Below are 22,700 nucleotides of genomic sequence, written 5' to 3'. Positions count from 1 at the left end.
GCAAAGGTAAAACACCAACATTGCGTAGTCCGAACCGCTCGGGACGCATTCTAGGTAATGCCACAAGCGCAAAAGCTAACGTTAGGTATACATCATTCAAAAAAGCAACTAGCCGCGCCAAAACATGAGAGAAACAAGTCGAGCTCCTGTTGATGCAGACCGAAAAAAAATAAAATAAAATAAAGATAAAGAAGAAGAAAAAGAAGAAAAACGAAACCTTTGGTTAATCCCCCTTTCCAGTGAGAAAAAAAGAGGGTTCAATAGCCTCAACGTCTACCTTCGACAACGACCATCCATCCATTCACTCAGACTCCGTAGTTAAAAGGCATGCTTCCCAGAACCGCAACGTGTACACATGACACAACCCCTGAACAAGTGATTGGCAACGCCCCGCCGCCACCCCTTCACTTCTTCTGGCCCTCGACAAAGTTTAGCGCCTCCTCTGTCGGCACACAGTCGATGGTGCTCGTCTTGTTGTGGAACGTGACACCGTAGCACTTGTCCGCAACGTGGACGATCTCCGGGCGGAACGTCGTGCAGATGAACTGCGTCTTCTGCTCCCGCGAGATCTCCATCAGCAGGCTGGCCACCGCCGTCCGGTACTGTGCGTCCAAGTTGGCGTCAACCTCGTCAAAGATGACAAAGGGACTCGACTCGGCTGCCTGCAGGGCGAAGATGAGGCAGAGAGCACAAAGACCTAGGTGCGTATCGTCTTGTTAGCAACCCGTAATCGTCGAGCCAGCCGTTTTGTCTGGAAAGGGGAAGGGTGGTTTTTTTTTTTTTTGGGGGGGGGGGGGGGGGGAAGAACGGGCTTACTCTTCTGCCCGCCGCTGAGCTGCTGGATCTTCTGCTGCTCGTCCATGACCTTGGAGTTGAACGAGACCGAAATGCCCACGCCCGTGTAACTCTCCACGCCCGTCGTCTCCTCCTCTGAGTCCTCAGCGTTTCCCCTTTGTTTCCCGCGATCCGCCTTGCGCTGGATCACGAGACGGCCGTGGCCGGCGGGGACCAGCTTTTCGAAAATGGTGGCGAACTCCCGCGAGACCTGTTTGAAAGTCCGCTCGATCGCCTCGTCCTTTTCCTGGTCGAGATGCTCGATCAGCGCCTCGATTGACTTTTGAGATGTATCGAGCTCCTTGCGCCGCTTCAAGAGCTGATCTCGCTGGGCGGTGAAGCTGTTGTACTGATCAAACGCCTTCTTGTTGATGTGCTTGTACTTCTTGAGCGCTTCGTTGACCTTCCGCAGCCTCGATTCAATCTAACTTCTTGTCAGCGCATCCGAGCCTTGGCTCTGCGGCCGCGTCACGTACCTGCTCCGGCTTCATCTTCTCGTACTTGCCAAACGCCTCCTCCGGCAGGATCCCCAGATCCCGGATATTCTTGGCGTACTCGGCAGCCTGGCTGACGAGGCGGGCCCTAGTCTGGATGTTCTTCTCCATCTTCTTCTGGTGCTGATCGATCCGCTTCTGCAGCTCCTGCAGCTCCTGCTCCTTTTCTGACCTCTGAGTTTCCAGCTTGGCGAGTTCGCCGCTCACCTTCTCCGTCTTTTGCTCGTTCTCACCAAGCTGTTGCTCAATCTCAGCCATGGCTCGCTGCGCCCTCTTGAGCTCCCTCTGGGCATCCTGGTAGCTTTCGCTGCCGCCCACCGTCGAGTTCTCGAAGGCTTGGCTCCGGAGTTGATCCTCCTGCGGCCGGAGATGGCTCTGCAACTCGGTCTCGAGGAGCTTCTTGCGGCCTTCAAGGTCGAAGCGCTTCTTGCTGACTTCCTTCAGCTCCCGCTGGAGTCGATGCACTTCGGCGGTGAATTCCTCCAGTTGCCGCTCCTCGGCTGCCGACAGGGCTTTCTTGAAGTCCTGGGAAAGCTCGGCCTGGTACATCGAGATGGAGTCGTCCAGCTCTTTGAGGTTCCTTTCCACCTGTGCCCGCCGTTCCAGAGCCGCCTCAAGGTGGGCTCGCTCGCGCTCCAGCTGGGCATTCTTGGTCCGTAGCTCCGTCTTGAGCGGCTCAAAGCCCATCTCGAACTGGCGCATCTGCTGTTCGAGTTTGTGCTCCTCGCCGCTCGCACTCGTCACCTTTTGATCGATGATTTCGATCTCCTTCCGGATCCTGTCCATGTCCGCCAGTTGCTGCTCATACAAGTCGCGCAATTGACTAACTCGCCGAACCGCGTCGAGGCGTGACCTCCTGGCATCCACATAACCTCCCGTCATCGCGCCCCTCTTGTTGGTGGTGTCACCTTCTGGCGTGATCGCGTCCAGCCCGTGTGATCGGGCATATTGGGACGCAACCGACAGGTTTGGGCAGACAATGGTGCGGCCAAAGACCTGCTGGAAGGCTTTCTCGAACTGTGGGTCATACTCAATCTTGCTGATCAGAGGTTGCGCGTCCGATGCCCTGGGCATCTTGACCTGCCTCGGCCTTAACTGCTCCAGAGGCATGAAGGTCAATCGCCCGCCGTAGGTCTTGTAAAGATGGTCGGAGAGCATGGTCGCCGTCTTGTCGTTGTCGACGACGTAATGAAAGAGACTGTTCCCCGCCACTTGCTCAACTGGCAACTTGTATGCCTCGACCGGCACACTCATCAACTCCGCCAGCGTTCCATAGGCCCCCGGGATATCCCTCTCCCGCTTCAGCCGCCTTATCGTTGCTAGACCCTTGGCTGTCGCCGAGTCCATCGAGTGCGAGAGCGCGGACTCGGCCTGATCCCTCTCCGCCCGCGTGTTGGCGAGCAGCGAGCCAAGCTTGTCCTCCTCGCGGCGGAGCCTCTTCCGCTCTTCGTGCAGCTGCTCCCGGGTCTCCTGAGCCTTGGTCAGCTTCTCGGCGAGCGTCATTCGGTTCCCGCCGTAACCCTCGATGTTTTGGCGAATGTCCTGGATGGCCTTCTCGAGCTGCGCGATAGACGCCTCGACCGACTTCACCTGCTCCGCCGCGTCCAACGCATTGGCCTTTTGCACGCCCAGGGACGTGGTGGCATCGTTGATCTCCTGCCTGAGGTAGTTATCGCGCTCTGCCTTCGTCTTGAATTGAGAACTGCGCGTTTGCTTGGTGAGCAAGCGATTCTTGCCCGCTACCGCCTCGTCCCGTCGCAGCCTGATCCGGGCTTCCTCGGCCTTCCTCTCCTCGTACTCGGGCGTTATCTGCGCAATGTCCGCCTCGACAGCCTTGATTTTCCGCCTCACTTCCTGTAACTCTGCCTCTTGCTTTTGTTGCGCCTGTTCCCGCGCGTGCCTACTCTCGTCCAGGTTCTTCGTCTTCAATTCGGCCTTTGCACGGGCCCGAGCCGCATCTCTGCGGTCTTCGTCAAGCTGTCGCCGCTCCATGGCAAGCAATTCCAGGGTTTGCCTGAGTTCGTGCGCTTGCTGATCCAGGGCGCTGATCTCCCTCTCTGTTTTCTGGAGTTGCATGCGGTCCTTGGTCGAGACACCAGCACCTCCCTGCCTCGCCTCTTCCAGCTGCTCCAGGGTTTCGGCGTTGGTCGCCTGCAGGCGGTGCCAGTGCGCGTACTCCAGACACCTGCGCTCCCTGTCCTTCTCCTGGAAGTCGCGCAGCTCGTCCTTCTCTTCCTCCAGCTCTCTCAGGCGCTCCTCGATGTATGCCAGGGTCTCGTCGATCTTCTCGCGCTTGCTGTTGGTCTCAGCCATGATTTTAAGTGACTGTATCCTCCGATCGTCGTAGGTGTTGGTTCCGGCAATTTCCTTCAGCAGGTTGAGCCTCTCGGATTCCTTCATGTTGGTTATCGCCGCGATGCGACCCTGGGGCACGATGTAGAAGGGGTTCTCCTTGGCAAACCCGGCAGTTTCGAGAATCTTGAGCACGTCGGCGCGGGTCTGGACCTTCCTGTCGACCGAGTATTCGTCCTTCTTCGGACCAATCGTGCGGCGGATCACGACCTCGTCGCCGGGTTCGCTGAACCGCTTGTCGCGGTTGTCGAAAATGATCTCAACGTAAGCAGACATGACCGCGGAGCCCGAGCCCTCGTGAAGGAGAGCCTGCCGCTCCTCGCGGCTCATGTTGGTGTAGGCATCGCTGAGCACGAACCGGATCGCGGCGAAGAAATTACTCTTGCCGGAACCGTTGCGCCCAACAATGACATTGGTGCCGGGGGAGAAGGGCTCTATGACAGTCTGGTCCTTGTAACTGTATCGGGTGACAGGGGTTGGGGGTCAGCGACTCCATGATGATTTTCAGAGGCGCGTCCCGAATGTCTCGCGCACCTTTTGAAGCCCTGGATGATGATTTGCTTGATGTGCATGTTTGTGCCGGTGCTGTCGACTCGACAGCCGAGTCAAAATTCCCAGCAGAAAATTGCGACTCAGACTATTCGGCTCGTGCGGGCATCAAAATCGTGGCAGGCGTCGGAATGGAGACGGTGGGCAGTTCTGCTGTCGCATTCTCCAAATCGCTGTCGAGCGACAAATTCGCGGCTTGACAACGGCTGGAGGAGGGGTCCCGCAACAACGCGTCTTGTCGCGCCATTCCCCAGGTTTGCAGAGCTTGGGCCAGCCAGGCCTGGGAGCGCTTCACGTGATCTGACCCTTTAGGCTGCCGACCAGCCCCATCCTGCCTGTGGCTTCGGGCACAGCAGGTCCAAATGACGGAGTACTCTACAACTGGCGCCCATGTTGAGGGTAGTGACTGTAGAGAGCCTATATAGGCTCTGAACGTTGCGCAAGCTGCCTTGTTATCGTTTGGAATTTAGTAAGGCATGGGAACGAGGATTGGAACTCCATCTAGCAAGCTTTAGCATTTTTGAATCGCCTATTAGATCGCCTCTTGCATGTCAAGATTGCTTGGTTATCTGCGCTGCATGCTTGGATCCGTTCACGCGTTGTAATACTCTGTATACAGTTGGCTTGCCACGCGGTGATAATGCAGCGTGTTGATGATGGTTTATGTGTATCCTCGGAGCTCGGATGGGCGAGTAGCGACGTCTAGATCGAGTACGCAACTGGCAATGCTACTACTCAGGGTGCCTTGCCTACCGGTATTCACATATCTGAACTGCAGAGGAAGCGTTGTCAGGACCCTGGAACCAGTTTGGCAGCATTTTGCTGTCATGTCTACACCTTTCTTCTACTCAAACTTGGGCTCCTGATACCAAATAGAGCATCTCAATTTCTTCAGTGTCCGCCTGATGCAGAACGCTTTTGTCAGGGCCTGTGTGTGAGCGTGCACATAATAACGCGTTATCTTAGAGGAATGAATGCACCCCGAAGATCCGGCAGCTGAATGATTTGCCAAGTGTTCCGTACTGTTGGTACGACCCAGCCGCATCTACCTTATATATGCAATTACCGAGTTCAGGCACTCAGGTCGCCGGTGCGCTTTCTACCTAGGGTATCGCGCATGCGAGAGTCGCCGAGTACGTATACATAAGTAGTGGTGATTCACATTTTGATAGGCTTCTATCAAGAGGCAGAATTTCGTACTCCCGCAGAACCTACATGCATACATACATGGCCGCATGACGCCTGAGCAGACTCCTTCTGAGTACCGCCGCAGTGCAGCCTAGTTCCCGACCCCATCCGTGCAGGAGAACAGCGAGCAGAGATAGACGCGTTCCAACCTGGTTAACCTTAGTCGTGAAAATGTGTCAAGATGCGGAGTGGTTGGTACACAAAGCTGCGTGTCATGGTATTATACACTACACGCCTATAGCGAGCGTACCTTGCTAATGAAAGGGTTTAGAATCTCTCGTCATCCGGCTCATTTAAACTTCTGGCAAGCTGAGGATCCATGCCGTGCATACTGATGAAGTGGGTTTTACGTTTTGGGCGAAGAACGCACCTTCCAAGCATTTTTGTTCGTCAATAATATTTGGGACCGGGGAAAGGGGGGCACGGGACTTGGACGCGGGCGGCGCATGGACAGGGGTGTAAGAATGCGCTAAAATGTGCCAGGCCCCGAAAGGAGCGTTGGGAACGCCTGCTGTCTATAAATTTAAACCAATATTTCTTTATAGACGGGCGCCTGCCCTCCACCCGAACCTCCCACTGCACTCGCTCGCCCTGCACGCCTTGCCAGATTTCCACCACCCCGCCTCCAGACCGTCGCACCCGGCAGACACGCCCAGCTCACCGTCTTCGCCTACCGCCACACCTTGAAGCAATCCCAGTCCGGCCCACCTCTGTTTACCTCACATTGGTGGTATGTGCTGTCACTTCTGCCAGCGTTTCAAAAAGTTGCTTTGATCCAATAAATCGCCAACTTCCCTGTCTGCGGCCAAAAATCTATAAATTATAGATTTGACTAAAGATTTATCGCAGTGCATGAGGCTTTAGACGTCACCAAACCACGCCACCTCATTCCTGCTCTCCCAACAACAACATCTCTTCCCGAGACTACTTTTTGGCCAGGTACGGTCCATTCCAACTTGCAGCCGACCCACCAGCTGCTTCCAGCCGAAACAAAGCCTGCGCTACACCCGTCGTGCACTTATCCTTTCGTTCATTGCCTTTCATTTTTGGCGATCCTTTTTTTTTTTTTTTTCGTCTGTCTGTACTGGGAGGGTCAGGTTGGATCTCATCAACGTTGCAGTGCAACTACGATCAGATCCCGAGCAGATCGAAATTCCGTCGGGATTTATTGCTCGATCCATGCCCCCTGCCCCCCCACACTGCACGCCATCCCCAGGGGTGATGAGCCAATCACAGCGACACTGCGATGGCACACTGAGTTGTCATTCCATTCAATTCATGCAGCCACTCAGGTATAGAAGTACAATAAGCGACGCTAACAGGATGCAGTGCCATGGCCTCTGCCGCCTAGGTATTGATTACGAGATACGTTGACATGAAACAAGAATGGCGTCTCGGTGAGTGGGAGCTAAGCAATCTTCCGCCTCGTTATTATTTTCGACTAACAACTCGTTCCGCTAGGCTTGACCGACTCGTCACGTAAGTTACCGTTACCTAAGCGGCTGCCAACCCCCTGCCGTGCAGCCTGTGCTAGTTTTCTTCGTGGCGAGGCTAATATGTGGTTTTAGAATCCTCGAAACCGGCAGCACCCGACTGATTCGGGACACGGCTGTCAATCAGCTTGCCGACTGGCAAAAACAGCATCCCGATGAGCTGTTCAACCTTTTGACCCGGGTTGTCCCCTACCTCAGGCACAGAGAATGGGAGACAAGAAGCACTGCCGCCAAGGCAATAGGCAAAATCATCGAGAATGCGCCCTTGTACGATCCCAATGCGGATGACACGTCTCCCCCTGAGGATGACGCAGCCGGCGACAAGAATGGCATCGTCAAGAAGGAAGAACAGAAGGATTCCATCCTCGACCAAGAGGATTACCTTTCGCTTGACAACCTTGACGTTGCCTCCATTCTGAAGTATGGCCGGCCGCTGCTCCGCGGGGGCAACGTGGACCTCGCGCTCGCCGCATTGGACCCGCAGAAGCGGCTGGCTCATCAGCAAAAAACGCTGATCGGCAGGCTTGGTCTTCTCGGCCGTGTGGTTGAGGAAGACGAGCTGCCCGTCGTTCCCGAGCATGCAATCAGCCCCGAGACGCCGCACGAGGCTGGGGCCGGCACAAATGGCTTCGGGCGGCAAGACAGCATAGGCAGCGAGAGTCAGGCCCAGGCTCAGGACGAGAGCAAGCTTAGCTCACGACAACTGAATGTTCTCAAGAGGAAACGGAAGCGGGAGGCTCAGAAGGCCGCCCAGGGTAAGAGTGGTTTTGGTGATCTGACCCTCCGCCGGACAACAACGGCGGGTTCAGACGGGTTCGCCGACGACACACCTATGCCCGATGCTGACTCGAAAAAGAACGGCAAGGTGTCTGATTATTTCAGCCTTGACCGGCCCGCCGACGTGGACGAAGACACCAAGGTTGTGTCCGAGTTCAAGGGGCCTGTTCTCCCAATCAAGTCCGAGCTCGAAGTGGACGATAATATGGAGGGCGCCGAATGGCCGTACGAACGCCTCTGCGATTTTCTAAAGGTCGACCTGTTTGATCCTCAATGGGAAACACGCCATGGCGCCGCCATGGGCCTGCGAGAGATTATCCGTGTTCACGGCGCCGGCGCTGGGAGGCGTAAAGGCAAATCGCGCAAAGAAAACGATAGGCTTAACCGCCAGTGGTTGGATGACTTGGCGTGCCGCCTTTGTTGCGTCCTCATGCTCGACAAGTTTACCGACTACAGCTCCGACACGTCAGTAGCTCCTATCCGAGAGACTGTCGGCCAAACTCTTGGTTCGGTTCTTCGCCACATCCCGGCGCAATCGGTGTACGCCATTTACCGGCTGCTCTATCGAATGGTGATGCAAGAAGATCTGAACCTGGAGCAGAATGTCTGGGCCGTTTGCCACGGAGGCATGGTGGGCTTGAGGTATGTGGTTGCCGTGCGTAAGGACCTCCTGCTCCAGGATGGGGACATGATCGACGGCGTCATCCGTGCTGTCATGAAAGGCCTCGGCGACATGGACGACGATGTCCGCTCAGTCAGCGCGGCAACCCTAATTCCAATGGCCAAGGAATTCGTCATGATGCGCCGAGGAGCACTAGAAGGCCTCATCCACATTGTTTGGGAGAGTCTCTCGAACCTGGGTGATGACCTGAGTGCTTCAACCGGCAAAATCATGGACCTGCTTGCGACTTTGTGCAGCTTCCCCGAAGTATTGGAAGCTATGAAGCTCTCGGCCTCCCGGGATGAGGAGCGATCCTTCACCCTCCTAGTTCCCCGGCTTTATCCTTTCCTCCGGCACACCATCACGTCGGTGCGGCTTGCCGTGCTGAAAGCCCTAATGACTTTCGCGAACTTCGGTGGCGAGGCGTCTCAAGGATGGCTCAACGGGAGGATATTGCGCCTCGTTTTCCAGAACATTGTGGTCGAGCGGGATCAAGATACGCTCAGCATGTCTCTGGAGCTGTGGGCTGCGCTCGTACGTGACCTTGCTAAGGACCCAGTGGCCCTTGCCGACGAATTCGAGGCACACGTGGAACCGCTTATGCAGCTGACGCTTCATCCCATCGGCGTCCCTCGACACCCCATTCCTATGAACGGTAACCTCTTTCAAAAGCCCTCGGGCGGGACATACTCGGTTCCCGGCGTTGTCCCTACCCCAAGCAGACGGTCATCGCCCCCAGAGGGCGAGAGGGCCACGAAGCGCCGGAGAAAGTCGACCAAGGTGGACGACACTCCGCCGACGACGCACGCCCACGACGTTGATGGCCACATGATGCAAGGCGATGTTGATCTGGTCGGCATGGATGTGCTCATTCGCTCCCGCATCTCGGCGGCTAAGGCCATGGGTCTCATCATGTCGCTCATCCCGCCCTCCAGGCTCGCCTCGTATGACAGCAACATCCTGCAAGGGCTGAAATCTCCGTTCGCATCAACGCAGCTGTCTGCGTCCATGGTGATTGACGAGTACGCGAAGAACTGCGCGACAAGTGATGCAGCAGGGCGGTTTATCGAGCCTCTGCAAAAGATCATTGACCAGGAGCGGCCGTCGCATTACCGGGACCTGGTGAGCTATGTTCACCGGGTGCGGTCGCAATCGCAGCAGCTCATCAATCTCTTCCGTGACCACGGAAAGGTCTCTCACAATAAGCTGCCGACGCTGGCTGTCGTGGTCCAGGGCGAGCCAGAGGCCGGTCCCGGGGCTTTCTCTGTCGCAAACGCCGAGAAGGTCGTGGCCGACGACTTTGACAGGCTCAAAAAAGCCATGGCGCCCGGGCAGCGTTTGATTGCGCTCCCGCAGCTTAACGAGGCTCGCGACGCGACGATATCCGCGATTGAGGAGGCAAAGGCGGCTAAAGAGGCCCGTGATGCCCGCATCAGGGCTGCCGCAGCCTGTGCGCTCGTCGCTATGAAAGTTCTGCCCAAGAAGCCGAGTCCCCTGATCAAAGCCATCATGGACAGCATCAAGACGGAAGAGAACCAAGAGCTCCAGAGCCGCTCGGCTGCGACAATCGCGCGCCTCGTGCAGCTCTTTACCGAATCTGGCCGCCGCGGCCCAGCCGACAAGGTGGTTGCGAATCTGGTCAAATTCTCATGCGTCGAAGTTGCGGAAACACCCGAATTTCCAAACCATGCTCACAAGACAAACGTCATCCTCTCGATGCAGAAGGAGGAGGATCGTGTCGACCATCCGGACGCAGCCAGGTTTGCAAGAGAAGCCAGGGCCGCCCGTATCACCCGACGCGGTGCCAAAGAGGCTCTGGAGATACTGTCGCAAACATTTGGCCCAGAACTTCTGGATCGTATCCCCAGCCTGCAGGCATTTATGGAGGAGCCCCTGGTGAGAGCCTTCACCGGCGACTTGCCCTCGGAGGCTAGAGATCCAGAAAACACATTCGGCCAGGAGATCATTGATGCCATGTCTGTAATCCGGACTATGGCTCCAACATTGCACTCGGCTCTTCATCCTTTCGTCATGCGGCAGGTGCCTTTGGTAATCAAGGCTCTGCGGTCAGAGTTGTCCGTCTTCCGGTACATGGCGGCCAAGTGCATGGCAACTATCTGCAGCGTGATCACTATCGAGGGCATGACGGCGTTGGTGGAGAAGGTCCTTCCATCCATCAACAACCCCCTGGACCTCAACTTCCGGCAAGGCGCTATCGAGGCCATATATCACCTCATCGCCGTGATGGGGGACGCCATCCTCCCATATGTCATCTTCCTCATCGTGCCTGTTTTGGGTCGGATGAGCGATTCGGACAACGAGATCCGCCTGATTGCTACTACATCGTTTGCGACACTCGTGAAGCTGGTTCCGCTCGAGGCTGGTATCCCGGATCCCCCGGGTCTGTCGGAGGAGTTGTTGAAGGGCCGCGACCGCGAGCGCACATTCATAGCTCAACTCTTGGATCCCAAGAAGGTCGAGCCGTTCCAGATCCCCGTTGCCATCAAGGCTGAACTTCGCTCCTACCAGCAGGAGGGTGTCAACTGGCTCCATTTCCTCAACAAATACCATTTGCACGGCATTCTCTGCGACGACATGGGCCTCGGCAAGACACTACAGACGATTTGCATGGTGGCAAGCGACCATCATCAGCGTGCCGAGGAGTTCGCCAAGACGGGTGCCCCGGAGGTCAGGAGACTCCCGTCCCTCGTGGTTTGCCCGCCCACGCTCTCAGGTCATTGGCAGCAAGAGATCAAGACTTATGCTCCATTCCTCAGCGTGACGGCGTATGTCGGTCCTCCAGCCGAGCGCAAGGCCATGAAGGACCGGCTTGACCAGACGGATATCGTAATCACCTCGTACGACGTCTGCCGAAATGATATCGACGTGATCGAGAAGTATAATTGGAACTACGTCGTCCTCGACGAAGGCCACCTGATCAAGAACCCGAGAGCCAAAATCACGTTGGCGGTCAAGAGGCTGATCAGCAACCACCGGCTGATTCTGACAGGCACGCCGATTCAGAACAACGTTCTGGAGCTGTGGTCTCTCTTCGACTTTCTAATGCCGGGCTTTTTGGGTGCTGAAAAGGTTTTCCTGGACCGATTTGCAAAGCCGATTGCGAACAGTCGGTACAGCAAGGCGTCGTCGAAGGAGCAAGAAGCTGGCGCGTTAGCCATCGAAGCTCTGCATAAGCAGGTCTTACCCTTCCTCCTCCGCCGTCTCAAGGAGGAGGTGCTGGACGACCTGCCGCCCAAGATCCTCCAGAACTATTACTGCGACCTCAGCGACCTGCAAATCAAGCTGTTTGAGGAATTCACCAAGAGAGAAGGCCGGAAGCTCTCGGAGCAGGCTGGCAGGGACGACAAGGAAGCCAAGCAACACATTTTCCAGGCGCTGCAGTACATGCGCAAGCTCTGCAATTCTCCCGCCCTTGTCATGAAGCCGGGCCACAGGTCCTACGAAGAGACGCAGAAATACCTGGCCAAGCAGAACACGAGTCTCGAGGACCCGGTGCACGCACCCAAATTGACAGCTCTCCGGGATCTTCTTGTGGACTGCGGGATCGGCACCGAAGGGGGCGAGTCGTCCGACCCGTTGTACACACCGATCAAGCCACACCGGGCGCTCATCTTCTGCCAGATGAAGGAGATGCTCGACATGGTGCAGAACACGGTGCTGAAGACCATGCTCCCGACAGTGCAATACCTCCGCCTGGATGGCTCGGTCGAGGCAAATCGGCGCCAAGACATCGTCAACAAGTTCAATAGCGATCCCTCGTATGACGTGCTGCTGTTGACGACCAGCGTCGGTGGACTGGGGCTGAATCTCACGGGCGCCGACACGGTCATCTTTGTGGAGCACGACTGGAACCCGCAGAAGGATCTGCAGGCGATGGACCGGGCGCACCGCATCGGGCAGAAGAAGGTGGTCAACGTGTACCGGCTCATAACTCGCGGCACGCTCGAGGAGAAGATCCTGGGCCTCCAGCGGTTCAAGATTGACGTGGCGAGCACGGTAGTGAACCAGCAGAACGCGGGCCTGGCCACGATGGACACTGACCAGATTCTCGACCTGTTCAATCTGGGCGAGTCGGGACCGAATCTCATAACGGAAGGGGGCAAGGAGAACCTGGAGGGTCGGGAGGAGGACATGGTGGACATTGAGACGGGTGACGTCCGACAGCCGGGCAAGAAGGCGGCGTGGCTCGAGGGACTGGGCGAGCTGTGGGATAACGCCCAGTATGAGGAAAGCTTCGACTTGGACGGCTTCCTCAAAACGATGCAGTAGCCACCACACCACCACCCCCTCCCCTCCACCCCTCTTTTCCCCCTTTCCCAACCAACCCACACATACACACACACTATCTCTCTTTCTCTCTCTTCTTCCTCTCACACACACATACATACACGTACACACATATTTGTCTTTATATGGATGGCCTGGCTAGGGCGACAGGATACCGATTCAGCGATGCTACTGGGGCGCCAACGGATTTGGAGCTGAAACGGCCTGGGGCGTTGGTACGGAAAACGGGGCAATACGGAATGGGGCTGGCGATTGGATTGTACGTGTACTTGTAAGTGGGAGAAACATGGATTCACTGTACATGCACTTTGCAGGTTGCGATCAGAAACATGGACAACAAATTGTTGAGTTACCCCTATCCGTGCTCTGTGCTGTCGATCTGCGTGTGTGGCCTTGGGTTGTAAGGGTTGTGCCGACCTACCAAAAAGTGCGGATTACTCTTTTATCCTCCGTATACCACCACTTCATTTCCACCTTCCAAGTGAGGTGCCGACCTTTACCTACCTCACCACCCTGCGCCCCTTAGTCGACTCCTGTAGGCACTGTACCACATAAGTTCATATATTACCACACTACTACCACGCTACTGTCCTTGCTTACGGTAGTCCGTACGAAGTAGGTCGGGTTGTAAAAGCGGCCATTCTCCGCCAATCCAGAAGCACTATCGGTATGTATGTATGTACATACATATAGGGCTGAGCTATGGCGTTTCAGGGTAACACTTTTCGTATGCTCTTGAGCACGCTTTCTCACAAGGAGCCCCGAAGACCATTCAATTACGCTCCAGGGGTGACCGAGGCTCTGACTCACCGCTTCGCACTGACATCACGACAGTATCAGGAGAAGAAGAAGGATAGGGGGACACGAAGGAGAAGGCTCTGGCGGAAGAAAGATAGCAACATCCCACAAGAGTAGGCAACGGAAAAAGATGTCGCACCACCGCCTTTTCGAATCTCTCGCGCCCCTCTCTCCTAATCTCTCCCATTTGCTCTTTTCTTCTTTTTCTCTCATTATGTACATTTTCTTCTCATCATTTGCTTTGTTCTTTTTATTCCCGTTATCCTCGAGACATGGTGGAGAATATACTTTCGGCTGACGATTAAGTATAGGGAAGCCGCGCTCAGGAAGGAGGTGGAAGCCACCCTGGAGCGGGTCCCGGCGACGCCGGGGAAGGAGCCAGGGACGGGAAATATTCAAGGAATTGGGGCCGAGAGGATGGATGGTCGAGCGTGTGGAAGTCGAGGCAGGAACGATGGAATATGAGTCATTTTTGTTTCTTGATTTGTCACTTAGTTTCTCTTCCTTCTTCTGCAAGTCCCGACCGGCCCTGTGAGCGACACGAGTGCTAACAGTGGTAGTGTCTCATGTCTCGACGAGGTTCCCGGGCCCGACAACGCCCAGGGATTTTGCGACGCTGATTCTGATGCCGAAGGAGGGGAAGAAGGAGGATGGCAAACCGAGAGCACCAAGACAGCTCATGCTCGTCTCGCGGCCGTGTGAGCACCCAGACTGCCTGCCGAGGAGTGGGTTCATCCACGGAATGTACGAGTCGGTCGAAGTGACCTGCGAGGTGCCCGTTGAGATACCGCTGCGCCGGACAAGATCGTCAATCTACCCCGGCCGGGGCAAGCCAAAGAAGACTCCAGATATTTGAGCGCATGGACAAAGAGGCTGTCCTACGTGCCACTAAACAAGCCACTTTTGATGGGGCTGCGCCCGACGGCGAGGGAAGAGGCAGAAAGACGTTGCTTCACCTACCTGACCGCGCTGATGGCGACGTGGAGATGGCTACAGAGTGGTTGATGGTCACCCGCAGCGATCCCGGTGGCAGTGTGCCTCGCTTTATGGTTGAGAAGGGTACTCCGGGGGGGGGGGTCATTAACGACGCTGGCCGCTTCCTCGACTGGCTCTCTTCACAGACCTGGGAGGATCTCACGAAGCCACGCGACGAGACCGTTGCGGGGAAGCAGGAGACGAAGCCGACAACGAAATCGCCAGCCATGCAAGCTCCAGGACAGCTCCCAGCGGATGCTTCAGGCCAGGGTCATCTTTCCGATGGCGAGAAAGAGAACCAAGAGGGAGCGGCGTCCAACAACAACGGGGTTTACGGCATACTCAGCAGTGCCTTGGGCATGACATCCTCTGCTGTTGCGAGCAGAGTCGCCGCTTTCGCTCCTGCTTCTTTTGAAAATGGATCATGACGGCGAAAGCAGCTCCTCAAATGTCAGCTTCGCTTCGGCTGACGAGGGTTCTGCCTCACACGACGCTTCCCTTGCCAACAAGGACGATATCGCTGCCGACGACACCTCGGCCCGGTCCTCGGTCGATTCGGTCGTCCTCTCGGAGACAGGCTCGCAAGGCCTCTCGAGCGAGCCAAGTCCCCCAACCGGCCTCTCCCAAGCCCAATCCCACCACGAAAAAGAACTCCGTAAGCTCCAAAATCGCATGCGCAAAGCCCAAGAGAAGCTCGAGCGCGCCCAGGCCCGCCGTCGCGCCAAGCATGGCAACAGCAACGATAAGGCCACCGACGTCGAAAGCGACACCGCCGGCATCCAAGGCAAAGACAAGGACAAGGAAATGACGATCAAGCATTGGCCAAACTGCGCGAGAAGCACGAACGGGAGATAGCCCGGCAGGAGGAGAAGTACCGGCGGGAGCTGCAGCGGCTGGTTCACAAGCGCGCGGCCGAGGAGCGCAAAGCTGAAGCGCGGCGCAGGAAAGCCGCCGAGCGCGAGGAGATGGCCAACCTGGTTCGGGAGCTTGAGCGCGCCCGGGCCGAGCGCGACGTCGCGCGCAAGGAGGCTGAGATAGTACGGGAGCGCGTCGGCGAGCTACAGCGGCAGAAAACCAGGCTCGTCGCCAAGTTAGGGGGAGAGGGGGTGGATGTGGAGGGCTTGAGGAAAGAGGTTTTGTGAACCTTATAACCTCTTGACCCGCGTTGTCAATGTAGAGGCCGTCCTCATGACCAGATGCGCTGCAAGGGGGTGAAGGTCGGCTGGATACCAGGCCCGCGGCGCATCAAGCGAACGTCGTGCGAGCAGCGGCGTTGCTCAATTCTTTCCCCCTTTCCTTCCCTTCTGTGTATGTATATCCATGCAGATGCATGTGTGTATGTACATACCTGGTTCAAGATTCAGCTCCTCTCGCGTTGGCCCTCTCAACATCGAGAAACCCACCCGCAAACTTCCCTGTGTGAACCATCACCATCACCACCACCACACAGGCTCAACGTCACACAAGAAACGGCTACCTGGGTTGGAGGGTGAAAAAAATAGAAGAAGAAGGGTAATACGAGGAAAAAACAACTTCCATCACCCTGATCTCCAGGGCTGATTTGGACGAGCTGGGAATCGAACCCAGGACCTTTCGCATACGGTGAGATAGTATGCTAAGCGAACGCTCTACCAACTGAGCCACACGCCCCACTGCCGTGAGATGAGATCGGTCGAGGTGCGAGTCAGCTCCAGCGCGGGGACCTTTGTTCGCCGTAATCTCGGTTCGTCTCTTTTGGACCGTTATCTTTTTTTTTGTCAAGGAATGAGCGAGGGTGTTGCGCTTGTGGGAAGGGCGCGGTCACCGGAGCCGGGTCGGCGTTGTGGCCGTTGGGAAATGTCATACCATGCGGGAAAGTCGGGCGTGGCCGTGGTCGACGAGTGAGTGGGCGACTTCCAACAGGCGGAGAACCCAGAGCTTCGTCGAGGTTCTGGTACATACGTACGAGACGTCTCCGTTATTGTCGGGGAGCCACGGCGAGCGCAAATGCGAAGAATGGACGGGATTCAACAGAAAAGCTGATCCGGGCGAGGTTTCCTTATAGCTAGTCTATTGAACGGCTCCTCATTTCAGACCCCAGTGCTTCCGTCTAGCGGAAATCGCCATAACATTTCCCTGGCTTCTCCAGGGCAATGCCCACCGATATCTTCAAGAAATAAAGCTGTTTTACCGCTGTTCAGGGCACAACACCATCTCCTTTTCTTTCCCGCTACAGCTGTCCCGCCTCTGTATACTTTCCTCCTGCCTCTTTCTGTGCACGGGACCGTGGTTCTCCTAAACTGCAACATGGGAATCAATGCCTCGAGCTCTGAAGCCCACTTCCCCCTTACTTGCCGGCAGTTCTACCCACCACAACCGGCGCCGGTTCCTTCTTCCATCTTCCTCCGCTCCCATCAACAATCACCGGGCGTTCTTCTTTCTTCCTTTGGCCGTCGCTTGCTGCAGATGGTAGTGCGGATACCGCTGTATCAGATTTCAACTGCACTAGCAGCGTCTCGGTCGACGTACGAGGAGACTGTTCCTGCAATGACGACTTTGGCGCCTTGCCACCAGCTCCTCTCTTTGAGCTAGAGCCTGCCCTCCCCCCGCCCCGACTCCCACCACCACCAGCCAATCGCTGGTATGGCCGAGGAGCACCATCGTCCGATCCCTCCGGCGAGACGCCTTCCACCACCAGCCGCGCCGACAGCTTCCTGCTGCCCCCTGCCTTGCATCCCTCAAGGGCCGTCACGGCCGCGCCCGCGAGTTCCTCTGTGCTGAACGTGATATACGCGATGCCCCGCGCCTTGCCGTCCTTGTTAAGTGGCAGCTCCACCTTCTCAACCTGGCCTGGCGTTGCGCCAATTCCAGCATTCTGAACGAGCAGATCCGTGACCACGGCCGGTGAAAGACGGTTCCGCTCCAACCCGCGGATGAGGATTTTTGCGCTTTTCTACGAAAACGGCTGGTCGCCCACCATTGCTGCTGTTGTTATTGCTATTGTTGTTGACGTGACTGGCGGTCATGTCTCCCTGCAGCGGCGAGTGGGTTGGGACTAGAGGCCATTCGTAAGCCATCGCAGATAAGTGGCCGCAGCCGCTCCCGGTCATGTGGACAAAGCCGGCATAGCCGGGCACACCCATAGTAGAGGCGGTTCCTGCGGGATAGTACATTCTAGGGTCGTTGTACTGGTGCTGAGTGATGTGGGCAGCGGTGCCCGTCGGGCCTGGCACCGTCCGGTATGCCGTGATCGGCGGCGTGATGGGAGCTTGCGCAACGAATCCATGGCTAGAGGCTGCTACGACTTGATATGCTCCGGAAATGGATGGCATAACGATTGCGTGAGGAGCTGGCTGGTACCTCCCGCCATCATCCGTGTATGAAGACGACGTGACATAACTCCACTGGGTATCTGGCACGCTGAACGCCGGACTGTTTCTCCCCTGGAATCCCAAATGCGGGCTTCCCAGCACTGCACTTGCGCCCTGAGGCAGCGGCTCGGCGGAATCAGAGGCGGGGCTTTCGGGTTCGTTGTAAATTCTTCCCTCGTCTCCGCGCAAGATCCTTGCTGCATGGTAGTCCGTTGGCATGAGCTTGACGACAGTACTCTGGTTCAGGTTCCGGCCATCCGCTTGGAGGGCGCGGTAGTCGAGCGTGTTGCCATCGAGGAACTCTGTTATAAAGAGTATCAGAATCAGTCAAGTTTAAACCTCCCGAGTCCACCTTACTGAACGCGTTTTCGAAGTTGGCTCGCCCTTTCACCCTAACGAAACCGGAGGTAGGAGGGTATACCTCAGCATGATCCACCTCGCAGGCTTGGGATGCAAACGCCTTTAGCTCTCTCCATGTCGTCCGGGGAGCGAGCTGCCCAAGGCGAGTCAGTCTTGCACATGACGCGCGAAGTGGGCCGAACAGCGAACGCGTACATTCGCGACCAGAATGTAGTACAGTCCTGTCTCGGATCCCGGTCTCACCGTGAAAGGCTCCAAGCCTCGGCTATGACGCTGCTTACGATGCATACTGGGCCGTCGTCCGATCACTGTACGGGTGGCGGATGGATATGAGGGCGCTAAAACAGCTGTCTCTATCACAACCCCACGATTGGGGGCACGGCGCTGCTATTGTCTTCGGCCTGCAGTGGGTGGCGGCGTGCTGCCCTCTGGGTGCCGCAGAGTTTCACGAGGTATCGGGTACTGAAGGTGATAACAAGCCATCCAAAACAAGGCTGGGGCTCCCAACCGGTTTCGTCTGCAGGGGTGATTCCGACTCTCGGGATGCGAAGTCAAGGGTTTGGTGCGTCTGATGCTCGGCCGAAAGTTCGCAGATATGCCGGCGGACAGGAAAGATGGTGGGCTACTGTTTCTTCAGTTGAAGAGAAGATTCCCATCTAGCAGGACAATAGAAAGACGATATCGCCACCAGCAGGCCTATCCGGTTGTTGAGCTGGCAGCAGCCTAGGACCCGAGCTGACAAAAGAGCTCTGGGAGCTACTTGACAATTAGTTGGACGATCCCCATTCTTTAAAAAGCCAACTGCCCGACTCGGACAGCTGACTCTGCGAAAAAAAGGGTTTAGACCCGTGAACCACGTCCATTGCCAGGGATACCAACAGCGAGTGAGGGCAAGGATTTTTTTGCTTGGGAGGGTTGTCCGCCATGAACGACTTGTCACAACTCTTTCCGAGCCAAGTTCCCCAATCCTAAGACAGGCAACCGACTCTGGTAGAGCCGACCAGCCTCGATCGTAATCGTGGCAGCTCAAGCTGTGCAATGACGGGCCATACCGAGGTCGGCGCGCATTGAGCGGCACGAGAGATAGTTGGTTGAACATCTGACATGGTGGTGCAGGCAATGCCCTGAACAGGACAGATCCCGGCCCGAGATTGTGCTTCTGTCATCCGCGAAGCTCGCAAAGCCGAACCTCTTCAACCAAAGAAAAGAGGTGGCGTCAATATCTCCCCGCCTGGCCCCCCTGTCAGTCCAATCAGCCGGGTCGGCTTCGTCGCGGATCCAAGCAGGAACCAGGATGCTGCTGCCAACAGGTTGTGCGGGCTTCAACGAGGTTTGTTTGTCTGGAGCGACTCGGCGAACACAGCATGTAGTCGGCGATAATCAACACTCAGGGTTGTGTGATGGGCTCGAAGGGACGCAAGCAGGCATTAGCATGTCAAACAGCCCTGCTGGGGCTTGCGCAAGCGCCGCCGAGGACACTTTGAGCGGGTGAGGTGGTGGGGTTGGGTTGGCGTTCCCAGGACCCTGCTGTGAACGCCACAGCCCGCTGGTCTTCTCAACCCCTTCTTGGGCCGTCGCCAGGCGCGCGCTATCACGGAGTAGTTACGCCCTTGCTCAAGGCGTCCTGAGTAGGCGGTTTGGAGATTTAACTAATATGACCTCCACACCAAGCGAACGTCCTGCGAGCTTCCGCAACATATTATTTCGAGACACAGGTCTGAGTGCTTGCCTGGCTGGCAGACTTGCTGATGCCTGGAAGGGTATCCGTCCTCGTGTTCGCTCAAACAAGCTGAGCTCTGCGGATGCGGTCTGACCTCCCATCCTAGTAAAACGGACGGAGAAACTTGTGAAATCTTGTAGTCTCGTCATTTCTGCGGACGAACGGGAAGTGAGAGTATGGGGAAGCGTGCTTGTCAACTGAAGGCTTTGGCCCCGGCCTGATACTGTCGAAGTCCCTCTGAGACGACCAATCGGTGTAATGGATCTACAAAGATCGGAGAGGGCCTTTCGGAAGCGGTGACGTTGGGGCCTGAACTGACCCTCTGTCCCCGAAAGGGAATCGAAGGGAATAAGCAACAAGGCCCCAAGCCGTCTGGGGGGTTCTGCACCCATTTTCCGTTTGATCAAACGACCCAAACGTCCACGAATGGTGCTAATTTTTTTGATGCTTAAGCTAATCCTGAAGGGAGCAGGCCTGCACATGTCGACTACCATCGCTGATTGATGGTCCACTAAAGCAAAAGTCGACAAGGGACCAGACCGCGTTCCTCGATAGCTTTGTGCGGAGGAATGCCGGAACACGTCCGGCTCCGCTGGTTCGGCGACGTCGCCCTGGCCCGGAGTTCAGAGAGCGTTAACGCCAGCCGGGCACAATGAGCGGACTGGACGACTACGACTGCCTACCGTTTGTAGACGAACGTATCCTCGAGTTCGCTGTAGTCGCCATCTCCTCCCAGGTCCGGGACCTCAGGTCTCGCGTCAGGTGCAGGGACCAGGTTGAGGGGCGACTCTTCACGGTCAGAGCCGCCGCCCGCCAACGGGCCTTGCCCAGACAACTCGTGGTCGCCCCACGGAGGCGGGATCTGGTCTGCATCTCCAAGGGATGCAAGCACGTAGTTATGGGCGTCCGAGAAGAAAACCGACGGAGGGCTTGACTCGTTCGATCCGAGCCACAAGGCACGCTGCTTGCCACCCGCCTTACCGCCAGGCAAGTGCCGAGCAAAATCGAGGGGACGGGGCCCTTCCGAAAGAGGATCCCAGACGAAGACCAGGCCATTGTACTGATCGCCCTCGCATCTGATCTGCAGGGTCTCTGGAATTTGTGGGTGCCAGGAGAGGCTGGCTACATTTCCGTGAAATAAGAGCACTGCGCGGAGCTCGGCAGCTTGCACGTCCCAGATCCAGACGGTACTGGGGGAGTCATCGAGCCGCGTGGCGACGAGTGTCGAGGAAGGATCAAATGAAATCCAGGTGCAGCCAGACACTGGCTCTGAATTATCCCTCAGGGCTGGCGCTGGAGAGATGCCCTGCGTCGTCCTTAGGAAAGTGTGGATGACAGGTCCCGCGTGCGAGACGGCAATCTGCTCTTGCCAGACCTGCAAGACATGATGAGCAAAGTAGTCATAGTGAAGTCGCCTTATCTACATACTTGGAGGGTTTCTTTGGGCATGAGAGTTTTCGGGTGACGGAGCCGCATTGTCTCGGTGACGGAGGCCATGTTGAGCAGGCAGACGGACCTGCTGAAATCGCCGACGGCAAGGTATCGGGCGTCTGCAGAAAACTCCATCGACCTTACCCCAGCCCCAAGGGCGTAATCTCGGTCTTCCGGAGGCGGATTGGCAGGCCCCGTCCATGACTTGAAGATGTGCCCGTCAGAAGTGTAGAACAGGATCTTGTGGCCATGCGCGGGCGAGTCCCAGATTACCAGCCATCGTCCGTCTGGGCTCCAAGCCAGTGCCTGGGCATCGACGGTGTCGGGCGCCCAGGACCTTTGTAATTCCCTGGTCGGGTAGCTGTGTATGCTCACCATGTCTCTACCCGAGGACCTTGTCAGCAGCGCAAGGTGACGTGTCTCGGGTCGAAAGGAGAAACAGTTGGAGGCAGACGACGAAGAGAAGACTTTGGGATTGCCGATCTCGGTCGTCTTGGATGAGGCAAGGTCGAAGACGCAGAATTTGAGGCCGAACGGAGATACCACACACATCTCGGCGTCTGAGGCGCCGAAACCGATGTATGCCGGCTTCGTGCCAGGGATGGCATGATTCCGGACGGTGGCACTAAAGCTGTCGTCCAACGCCGACACGACTCGGATTCGTTCGGCGTCGGCAACAAGCAGAAGGCGAGATGAGGGCGACCACTGGAAGCTCAGGACGGGACCCGCGAAGTCGTGGCCCAGCTTGACCACGTTGACCACGCCTAGTCCGGCAACGGCTCGGACATTGACAACGGACGCGAAGACCGTCGCGATGTAATTGCCATCTGGGCTTGGCAGGGAGTGAACCGAAGCTGTTGACTGTCAGAGCCCTGGACTCTTGTTTGCCTCAATTATATATAGAATGGCCCGGAGAACTCACACTTGACCGGGTGTGAAAAGTGCATCGTGAAACTTGGTCGGTCGTAGCTTCGACAGTGATCGGAGGAACAATTACGGCCGAGCGAGAGACGAAGGTCGACGGCTGTGGCGGCAATCAAACCACTAGTACTTCCGGATGGAGAAGCTGGAAAGATTGGGACGGCTCTGCCGTTGCTGCCTATTCTGCTCCAACTCGTGCCTTCCGAGTGTTACAAGGTCAAGATTGCCAGATACGGCCTGTGCGCCCGCGGTGCAGAACCAAAACACTGCAGCGACGTATGTATGTATGTATGTACATACATACAACAGCAAACTGCCAGAAGAGCTTGCGCAGTATTAGTTACTACCTCCGTACTGGCTTGTGAAATGAGGGTCAGAGTGCGTGCCTGCCCAGCCAATGCCTGCCGCTGCCGCTCCCCAAGCACCTAAGGTATAGGTCCGTACACACTAGCAGGTCCACCAGTGCCAAGCCCAACAATGGCTCCGAGG

General features: G+C 56.6%; 5 protein-coding genes and 1 non-coding gene across 6 annotated transcripts; 2 read left to right on the top strand and 4 right to left on the bottom strand.

The window, feature by feature from the left end:
• Window positions 1–219: 219 nt before the first annotated feature.
• On the bottom strand, window positions 220–4,428 carry MYCTH_2304799 (uncharacterized protein). The gene is made up of 4 exons (XM_003663147.1): window positions 4,215–4,428; window positions 1,311–4,137; window positions 817–1,258; window positions 220–697 (listed from the first exon to the last, which is right to left on the bottom strand). Exons 1-4 carry the CDS (start codon window positions 4,250–4,252, stop codon window positions 405–407), a joined length of 3,600 nt encoding a protein of 1,199 aa, XP_003663195.1. The 5' UTR covers window positions 4,253–4,428; the 3' UTR covers window positions 220–404.
• Window positions 4,429–6,217: 1,789 nt separating this feature from the next.
• Window positions 6,218–12,790, top strand: MYCTH_2304797 (uncharacterized protein). The gene is made up of 4 exons (XM_003663146.1): window positions 6,218–6,356; window positions 6,747–6,814; window positions 6,879–6,896; window positions 6,986–12,790. Exons 2-4 carry the CDS (start codon window positions 6,804–6,806, stop codon window positions 12,636–12,638), a joined length of 5,682 nt encoding a protein of 1,893 aa, XP_003663194.1. The 5' UTR covers window positions 6,218–6,356; window positions 6,747–6,803; the 3' UTR covers window positions 12,639–12,790.
• A 1,912-nt stretch (window positions 12,791–14,702) lies between these two features.
• On the top strand, window positions 14,703–15,454 carry MYCTH_2304795 (uncharacterized protein). Its single transcript, XM_003663145.1, has one exon. The coding sequence runs from the start codon at window positions 14,847–14,849 to the stop codon at window positions 15,282–15,284; it is 438 nt and encodes a 145-aa protein (XP_003663193.1). The 5' UTR covers window positions 14,703–14,846; the 3' UTR covers window positions 15,285–15,454.
• Window positions 15,455–15,991: 537 nt separating this feature from the next.
• On the bottom strand, window positions 15,992–16,079 carry MYCTH_t84. Its single transcript has one exon. It is a non-coding gene; the product is annotated as a tRNA-Ala (tRNA).
• A 676-nt stretch (window positions 16,080–16,755) lies between these two features.
• On the bottom strand, window positions 16,756–18,427 carry MYCTH_101575 (uncharacterized protein; the record flags this gene model as incomplete). Its single annotated transcript, XM_003663144.1, has 4 exons — window positions 16,756–17,361; window positions 17,420–18,079; window positions 18,171–18,272; window positions 18,335–18,427. The coding sequence occupies 4 exons, from the start codon at window positions 18,425–18,427 to the stop codon at window positions 16,756–16,758; spliced, it is 1,461 nt and encodes a 486-aa protein (XP_003663192.1).
• A 2,018-nt stretch (window positions 18,428–20,445) lies between these two features.
• MYCTH_2304788 (uncharacterized protein) lies at window positions 20,446–22,332 on the bottom strand. The gene is made up of 3 exons (XM_003663143.1): window positions 22,213–22,332; window positions 21,288–22,144; window positions 20,446–21,234 (listed from the first exon to the last, which is right to left on the bottom strand). Exons 1-3 carry the CDS (start codon window positions 22,235–22,237, stop codon window positions 20,539–20,541), a joined length of 1,578 nt encoding a protein of 525 aa, XP_003663191.1. The 5' UTR covers window positions 22,238–22,332; the 3' UTR covers window positions 20,446–20,538.
• Window positions 22,333–22,700: the final 368 nt, after the last annotated feature.

The sequence above is a fragment of the Thermothelomyces thermophilus genome, chromosome 3 (genome assembly GCF_000226095.1).
Source record: "Thermothelomyces thermophilus ATCC 42464 chromosome 3, complete sequence".
Classification (NCBI taxonomy): domain Eukaryota; kingdom Fungi; phylum Ascomycota; class Sordariomycetes; order Sordariales; family Chaetomiaceae; genus Thermothelomyces; species Thermothelomyces thermophilus.
Note: the sequence above shows the minus strand (reverse complement) of the source record. Positions and strands in the feature narration are given on the sequence as shown.

Coding starts and splice junctions, on each gene's coding strand:
- MYCTH_2304788 (XM_003663143.1), bottom strand. CDS start 22,237: ATGCACTTTTCACACCCGGTCAAGT. Junction 22,145..22,212: donor CTTTTCACACCCGGTCAAGT/GTGAGTTCTCCG, acceptor GACAGTCAACAG/CTTCGGTTCACTCCCTGCCA. Junction 21,235..21,287: donor TGCCCAAAGAAACCCTCCAA/GTATGTAGATAA, acceptor CATGTCTTGCAG/GTCTGGCAAGAGCAGATTGC.
- MYCTH_2304795 (XM_003663145.1), top strand. CDS start 14,847: ATGGATCATGACGGCGAAAGCAGCTCCTCAAATGTCAGCTTCGCTTCG.
- MYCTH_2304799 (XM_003663147.1), bottom strand. CDS start 4,252: ATGCACATCAAGCAAATCATCATCCAGGGCTTCAAAAG. Junction 4,138..4,214: donor ATCATCCAGGGCTTCAAAAG/GTGCGCGAGACA, acceptor CACCCGATACAG/TTACAAGGACCAGACTGTCA. Junction 1,259..1,310: donor AGAAGATGAAGCCGGAGCAG/GTACGTGACGCG, acceptor ACAAGAAGTTAG/ATTGAATCGAGGCTGCGGAA.